The sequence below is a fragment of the Calidris pugnax genome, unplaced genomic scaffold, assembly GCF_001431845.1.
Source record: "Calidris pugnax isolate Ruff unplaced genomic scaffold, ASM143184v1 scaffold4, whole genome shotgun sequence".
Taxonomy (NCBI): Eukaryota; Metazoa; Chordata; class Aves; order Charadriiformes; family Scolopacidae; genus Calidris; species Calidris pugnax.
In genome coordinates this window covers 1,627,432-1,635,740 of record NW_015090781.1, presented here as the reverse complement: position 1 = coordinate 1,635,740, position 8,309 = coordinate 1,627,432, and the positions used below count along the sequence as shown (strand labels likewise).

The 8,309-nt window shown below is 60.5% G+C and overlaps 1 protein-coding gene across 1 annotated transcript in view; it reads right to left on the bottom strand.

Moving 5' to 3' along the window:
• Positions 1-151: 151 nt before the first annotated feature.
• HPSE2 (heparanase 2 (inactive)) overlaps positions 152-8,309 on the bottom strand; it is a 131,409-nt gene continuing 123,251 nt past the window's right edge. Inside the window, exons 10-12 of the mRNA XM_014957401.1 lie at positions 1,991-2,322; positions 874-1,020; positions 152-797 (exon numbers count right to left, since the gene is read on the bottom strand). Of these exons, the coding sequence (XP_014812887.1) occupies positions 632-797; positions 874-1,020; positions 1,991-2,322 (645 nt within the window). The 3' untranslated portion in view covers positions 152-631. The remainder of the gene's footprint in view (positions 798-873; positions 1,021-1,990; positions 2,323-8,309) is intronic.

The window sequence follows — 8,309 nt, the reverse complement described above, 5'->3', positions numbered from 1 at the left end:
CCCGCCGCTCCGCTCCGGGCCCTATAATTTAATTATCAACATTTCCAGCCGCCGACCCCCGAGCCCCGCCCGCCCGGGGCGGACCCCGGTCCCTCCACCCTTTTCCCGCCCCCCCAGCCCCCCCGCAGCATCCCCGCGCCGGTCCCCGCCGGGCTGGCGGCAGCAGAGGGAGCTGCTTCCATGCACTTGCTGCACCGGCAGCGCTGCCCGAGCCCCCCCGTGCAGAGGAAAAGGGGGACCCGGCTGCCGGAGGGGTCACCCCGAGGGGCAGCCGGGCCGGGGGGCGCCGGGGAGGGTGCCCGGTGCCGGGCTCAGCACCCCAGTCCTCCCCAGCTGCCGGTGGGCACCGGACCCCCCGGTGCCTCTCCCCGCTGGCCGGCCGGAGGGTGGCAGGCCCTGCAGATTTGCCATCACACCGCCCCGGTGGGATGGTGGCCAGGGCCAAGAGGACCTCTGCGGTCACAGGGTGGGAGAGGGTGCCAAGCCGGAGGGCATCCAGGGTGGCAGGCCGAGGGCACGGCGCCGTGCCCACCCGACGTGGCCCTGCCGTGGGGGCTGCCGAGGAGGCAGCGTGTCCTGGGGAGTGCGCGGGGGCAGGAGCGGGGCCGGTGGGTCCGTTCTGGGCCACGGGCTATCGGTACCGGCAGGCCAGCGCGTTCACGTTCTTCACCACGTAGAAGCTCATGGTCAGCGGGGGTATGACCAGGGTACGGCCGGCCCGCAGCGGACGGGGCTTTAGCTCGGGAAGGGTCCCATCGTCCACCATCGCCAGCGGCTGCCCGTTGAGCTGGACTGACCTGTGGGGCCAGGAGAGGGTCAGGGCGGTGGCAGCGGGTGCCCGGCGGCAGCCCCAGCCACCAGCACCACACTTACTTGGAGTGGAGCCCCTCCTTGCCGTAGGGCTGCAGCAGGTACTGGTGGACGATCTTGTCCCGCAGCGTCCCTGCCAGCTTGATTTTCTTCCGGGAGCGATGCAAGTTGATGATGTAAAGGGTGATGGAGCCCCGGACGTAGTTGTGGCTGCAAAGGGGAGAGGGGGAGCTGAGGGGCATGATGGTGTGCGCCCAAGGAGCATCACCTCCAAGAAGGGGTCTCTGCGAGACCCAGCCTCGTGCAGCCATCCAGAGGGGACACCACTGTCCTGGCTGCCCCTCCACAGGGAGATGCCACCTCCCCATCACAAAGCCCAGCTCCTCAAAGACACCTTCCCAAATGTCCTTCTCCCCTCCTCAGACAGGGGTGGCACGGCTTGAGGGGGTGCTGCTGGGGTGGTGGTCCCAGGGCAGCCCCCCCCTCCCAGGGCCTTGCAAGAAAGAGGCAGAGAATGGGGGGGAGCTCTGGGTGTGAGGGGCATCTCCCCCCGCTCCCCGCTGCCCCGGGCACTAACTGACAGGTCCAGACACTGATCCTCTGTCCCTGCCTAACCAGGCAGCCCCAAACAAAGGCTATAAAGCACTTTGCACCTGTCAGTTACTGGACAAGGTTTCCTACCGAGCTGGAGGCATGTTGAAAGCATCTGGACTGTGTAAAGAAACAGTCTCTCCTCCTCCACAATAGCAACTTGTGTCTGCAGGAGGAGGTGGCCGCCCCCCTCCCCGGCTCACAGGGGCGCTTTCAAAGACCTTATCAGCGAAACAATAACCAGGCCGGGCTCCCCGGCAGCAGGGCCAGCGGGTAACCCGACCGACCGGGGCCTCTCCTGTGAAATCCACTCCCTTGATCTCCGCTGGCCCGTCGGCCACCGCTCCGGCCCCGTTCCCAGGCAGGGAACTTGCTGGGACTTTCATCATCCTCCTTCCCCTCCGCTCCCTCCACCACCACAGTGGCCAGAGCAGTGCCCGAGCAAGCCCCCCTAGGGAGCCAACCTGCCTTGCCAGAGCCAAAGCCAAAGCCTGGGCTCCTGCCCCAGCCTGTCCCCGATGGTCCCCATCTCCTGGGGGTCCTTCTCATCCCACCCCCAGCAGCCCCCAGCCTCCCTTGCTCCCCTTACTTGTGGTAGCTGGTGCAGTGGGCGTAAATGCGGAGCTTGTCCCGAATGACTCTGCCCGGCCGGGGTTTCCTCTGGAGACCGGCCACGTGGATTGCCAGGACTTTGGGACCGATGAGGCGCTTGTAGAGCAGGGACAGCCAGTAGTCCTGCGGGGCAGAGGGGACAGTCAGCAGCACGACGGTCCCCCCTGTCTCCCAGCGGGAGTGGGCAGGAGGGGCTGGCTTCCCTGCCTGCAGGCTAGCAAAAATTTGGCGGTTGGGAGGAAAATGTTGTGTGCCAGATGTCTGCCTTGGGGAGAGCTGGGTTTTTGTGCGGTCCCAGCCAAAATGGCACTACTGCTTCCAGGAAAGAGATTAAGGGAAGAATACATCGCTCTGCCCACGCTGGGAGACACTGATACCCTCCAAAGGAGCTTGGCTTCTGGCTGGGCTGTGGAGCACGGGGAGCAGCATGGATGCCCTTCCACGTTCCCACAGACCTTCATGTACCCTTGCTGTGGACCTGTGCCCCAGCTCCAGCTCAGGTATGGGGGACACCGATGTCTCTGGAGCAGGAAGGTCACCCTGCACCCCACTCTGTACCCACCAGAGCTCTCCTGTGCTCTCCAGCTCTCTTCACAGCACGCTGGCTTTGGTGACCTCTGAGGGTGCCCCAGGTCCCAGAGGTATTTCTCCTGCTCCAAAGCCTCCCGTGGAGTTGAGCACCCAACGAGCACAGCGCGGGGCAGCCAAGCACTCAAGAAGTAGGAAACGTTCAGCCCCTGCACACATGCCTTAACGATGCAGCCTTTAATTACGTCACCACATACTACTTTCTCCCGCGGGGCACGGCCTCGCTCAGCACACAGGATGGGCCCCAGCCCCCGGGAGGGAGGGAGGGCTGCGCAGTGACAGGGGCCACGGCCGGCAGGGCCCCCCCTCATCCGCTGCAGGAGCCGGGAGGTGTGCGGTAAATGAAGCAGGGTTGTGGGAAGGGAAAGGGCAGTCTCAGCCTCTCGCCTGCTGTTCTGCAGGATGGGGCCCTGGCCCCACCGCTGCTCTGGGTGTCCTGGGTGATGCTGGGTGAGATGGAGCCTCACGCCGCTTCTCTGGGTGCACCGGGCACCGTCTGGGTGCTGGGCCCCCTTCACACGCACCAGCACTCTGGATAAACCCCCAGGCTGGCTGCCCCGGAGGGACCGTGTGCCCCAGGGCAATTGGGATGATGTCCCCAACCCATGGGCAGTGTCAGACACCCAGCAGCGATGGTCATGCTGGCACCAGGGACTGGTTGGCAGCGTCTGACCCGCACAGTGAGGATGACCTGCTGCTGCTGTGGAAAGGAGCATGGATCGAGCACCCTGTGACTCCCTGCACGCTGCCTGGGGAGGCCCAAGGAAAGTTCTGCGTGGTCAGGATGGTGCCAGGAAAGGGTCTGCCACCCCAGAGGGGCATGGAAGGGGTCTCCAGGGCCCCAGGCTACAGGGCAGGATGGGCAGGTGGAATCACAGATCCCTCGCACAGGTACAGGTATCCGTCCTGTGGGTGGGAAGCCCTCACACAGCCCCTGATTAACATGCATTTTGGGTGAAGATGCCAGCAGATGAAACGCAGAGCAATTTTGCAGCAGTGTCCAGCATGAGGCAAATACCCACCCGACTGCTGATCCCCATCCTCTCCCCAGCCCAGCTCAGCCCACCAACCAGTTCCTGCAGCACCGGGCTGGCCTGGCAAAGGCAGATCCAAACCCACTTCCCACGTTCTGGGGAAGCTTTTGGCACAGTGCTGGAGGAAAAAAGCCACCTTCTGCTCTCCCCTCGTTGCTCCCAGCCAAAACCATGGGGCTCTGTTCCCCATCAGCTTGGTAACTGCTGCCCCTGCAGACCCCGGGCGTCGGAGGAGACACGAGGGTGAAGGGAGAGGCTTGTGCAGCCCGAGGAGGCTCAGCCCATGAGGCCGAAGCTCCTGGGCAGGATGAGCTGCAGTTGCTCAATACTACAGCCATGTGCTGTCCCTGTGGTGCGTGGCACCACCCCAGGCAGCAGTGTCCAGCATGAGGCAAATACCCACCCGACTGCTGATCCCCATCCTCTCCCCAGCCCAGCTCAGCCCACCAACCAGTTCCAGCAGCACCGGGCTGCCCTGGCAAAGGCAGATCCAAACCCACTTCCCACGTTCTGGGGAAGCTTTTGGCACAGTGCTGGAGGAAAAAAGCCACCTTCTGCTCTCCCCTCGTTGCTCCCAGCCAAAACCATGGGGCTCTGTTCCCCATCAGCTTGGTAACTGCTGCCCCTGCAGACCCCGGGCGTCGGAGGAGACACGAGGGTGAAGGGAGAGGCTTGTGCAGCCCGAGGAGGCTCAGCCCATGAGGCCGAAGCTCCTGGGCAGGATGAGCTGCAGTTGCTCAATACTACAGCCATGTGCTGTCCCTGTGGTGCGTGCCACCACCCCAGTCCCTGCTGCCCCACACCCTGGGGATGTCCCCCCAGGGGACATCCACACAGCCACAGGGGCTGTGCCAGCCCACACAGCTTGGGCTCACGGCGGGTGGGAGAGGCAGTGTCCAGGACACTGCTGGCTCCCCAGCAAGTCACGCTGATTAGCGGGAGTCATTAGATGAGTAATTACTTGAGTTTACAGCAAGGCCAAAGGTGAGCACGGATCTCAGTGTTCAGCCCCACAGTTGTGAGTTAAAAGTCAGTGAGTTCAGTGCTCCCAGCTCCCTGTCACCTCAGGCTCTTAGGTCTTTCCAGCAGCCCCCTTGGGCTTTTTTTTTTGCCTCCTCTCCATATCTCCACTGCTTTTGCCCCCAAGTTATGGGAGCAATAGAGGCCAGAGAACTCGTGGCTGCCCTCAAAATTTCCATATGGGTTCCAAGATCTGTTTGGCAGGGGACTTGTGATGGTCTTGTCACGATGGGAAGCTGGTACCAGAAGCTCCAGCCTTCAGCTGAGCTCCTGCCTCTCCGGGCAGGGTGGTCCCTGGGGGTTTGCTGTTTGGACGCCAGCATCCCCCTGCTCTCAAGGCTCAGCAGCAGCAAGGTTTGCAACATGGGGGTGTGAGGAGCTGCCTGGCCCTGCAACCTGCTCTGGTTGCTGCCAAATCTCACGTCCTGGCACTCGCTCCTCCCAAGGGTGCTCAGGCAAACTCTGCTCCCCTGTGGAGCTGAGCCCGCGGCTCCTGCCACGGCAGCTCCCAGGCAGAGCTGTGCCATTCGGCATCTCCTGGGCTGGGCACGAGGAGAGATGCTTGTCCCCTGGGAAGCACTGGCCATGATTTGTGAGCTTCTGATCTCGCTAAGGGTACACAGCTTTTCTGAGAGAACACACGCGGCTGCCACAAGATGTGCTGGGCAGCGACGCTGGATGAACTGTTCTGCAAAGCACAAGATGACCATGGCTGAACAGAAAGTATTTTGGTGCAGGCAATGCCCCCAGGGCAGCACAGGGACCCACTTCTCCCTCCAGCATCTGCAGGAGGCGAGGGGATAGCAGTGATTTGGCTTTGCCTTGCTGGCAAGGCTAGCTCCAAAGTCTCCATTTTGAGAAGGATGTGGAAATACCAAAGAGAGTTCAAAGGAGGGCCAGAAAAACGACCTGGGGCTGGAAAAGGAGCTGTTCAGCGCCGGCCTCGAGGCGCTCGAGCTCTTCAGCTCGCTGCAGAGAAGCACTGAAGACAGCTGCAGCTTTTCGCGTCATCACAAGCCCGCTGGCGGCCGGGGCCAAAGTCACGTTACTCGCAATAAATTACCAGGAGCTGGTGACACCAAGCGTTTGTGGGTGATGGACTGCGCCCACATCCAGCGTGGTGGAAACAAACACCCCAGGTGTGGGCACTTCCCCCAGCCGGGCCGGTGCTTCGGTGCCACTCCTACCACTGGAATGAGTGAATCCCAGTTAAAAATCACACTGGGGATGCCCAGCACCTGCAGCTACTGGCTCCTCTTCAAACGGTGACCAGCTTGGGAAGCAGTTGCTCTTGGAACCCATCTTGTCTGCAACCGGGGTGGCTTTCCCACCGAGCAGTGCCCTTTCCCCAGTCCCCTGGCACTCCCCTCCCATATGGAAAACCCTGTGTGAGCGTGGCCCCAGGCTGGCAGCACCCAGCAGGCAGAGACCAGCTCCTGCTTTGCCATGTGGTGCCAGGCATCTCGGTGGAGGCAGCCCCAGTGACCCCCAGGAAGATGCACGGCTCCAACCAGCGCAACTGCAGAAAGGGTTTGGCTTTTGGAGTCACAGAGGGCTCCCGTTGTGAAGGCTGAGCCAGCGATACAGCTGTAGCGGTAGAGAAGGAATAACAGACAGGAATCTGGTCCGCTATTAGTCCCCCAGGAGTTGAGGGAGCTTTCTTGCTTTAATTACTTTGCAGACCCATTAAGCAGAGCTGCCACTGCAGCCCTCGGAGCTGCAGGCGAGGAGCACCTGAAGGCAGACCCGTCCCGCGCCTCAGGAGGTCTCCTGGCCCCAACTCCTGATTTATGGGCAGGAAGGGCTCATGTCTCAAGTGAGCTGATGTGAGCTCAGGCCAGCCACATCTTCTGAGACCCACAGGGCCAGTGAAGACCCACGTGCTTCCCACTAGATGGGGAAAGCCCAGAGGGTACCACTCGATCTCTTTGCACATTTTAATTAATCGCAGGAGCTTTTGGGGACTTTAGCTTTTGGAAACAAGGCTGATTATTTGGACCTTCAGACAAACCTATTAAGCAGACCCTCCCACTCCAGCGCCGTTAGGAAGGGTGCAGGGGCACATCCCCACGCTCTCTCCCAGAGACAGCAAAGCAGCTTTAGAACCCGCCTGAGTTTGTTCAACTCCACGTTCACCACATGTGAGAAGATGTTGCCATAAGCAGAAAACTGGAGTAACAGAGCTGTGGCCCTTCAGTCTCCTTGGGGCTGTAACCGGCAAAGGCAGCTGAACTTCAAACGAGGAGTTGTCCCACCCCGTGGTGCACAGCCTGGGGCATGGCTCTGTGTTCCCAGGTCACCAGCAGCATCAGCTGGCTGCTGCCTGCTCTCCTCCTCTTCCTCTTGCTTATTCCCTCTTCTGAAGCTGCTCGAGCTCTTGCTCCATCCCTCAGGCATGCTTGAGTTCCGACAGCCTGTTAGAGATGCTCCTTTCCTGCCCTTTCATCTGTGTTTTTCCACAGTCCAAGCAACCCGCATGAAGATAAGGGCTGGCTGTCCTTCCCATACCCCACAGAACAGAGAGCTTCACTCTTATATCCCTCTGTTGAGCCTGATGGCTTGTTTTTGGCAAAAATATCTTCCAGAAAAGTAGTGATTGTGGTTGTGAGGGCTTGGAGGGATGGAGAAGCTGCCACTTCCCAGGGAGTCTGTTCCAGCAGTTAAACATCCGCACTGCTAACAATTCCATTCCTTATTTTCAGCTTGAATTTGTCTGGCTTCAGCTTCGAATCAGTGGTTCTTGTTCTCTCTTTTTCCATTAGATTAAAGAGATCCTCAGCATCCAAAGCTTTCTCCCTGCGGAGGCCCGTACATCCTGTTCAAGCCACGGCGGGTCATTCCTTCAGCAAGGCTGGACTGATGCCGCTTTTAACATTGTCCCTGAGTTTGATGGGCTGCTTGGACTGTGGGAGTTTGAGGCTTTCTCACCCAAATCCTGTCCAAGGTCCCGTGACAAACACAGCAGGGCAGAACCTCTCCCCAAAGGGAAAATTTGCTGAAGCCAAAATGATCAGCTCCAGGAGCTGGTGATGGTGCTCACACACACCCATCTTCAGGGACGTCAGCTGTTATTTAGTGTGTGCACCCTCCTTGTGTGAAGGTCCTGAAGAGCTGAGGACTTGGTGAGCGATCTCCTACAACATTTGCTGCCCTACTGGGGGAATCTGCGGGTGCATCAAGGAGGATGCTCGAGAGGGGGTCCATGAACAGGGTACCACACTCCTAGTCCCAAACAAGGGGGCTTCAGGTGGACCTGGCTGCCAGGAGCGACTGGCATCAGCAGAGGAGGACAGACCCTTGCTTGGATCCAGGCCCCTGCACCTGTGAAAGGATTGGCCAACGCTGCCCAACTCCTTTCTTGCTTAGACTGGGTCCCTGCAGTTCCCCACCCACCCGTCGCCTGAAGATGCTGACGTCTCTCCCTGGGCATCTGTTGCTTTCACCACGCGGATCCTCTTCCTTCCTGCTCCAACGGCTGCGAATGCCTCACCTCACACCCCTCTTTCCTGCATCGCCTTCCGCCTTTACATCTTCCCAGCAGCTTTCTCTGCCAGCAAGAGGTTTCCAGCTGAAACAGGACATGAGGGGCTGCCAGTCCCACCCCCCCTGCCTTTTGGCTGAGGAGGGAGAGGAGAGGAGAGGAGGGGAGAGGCG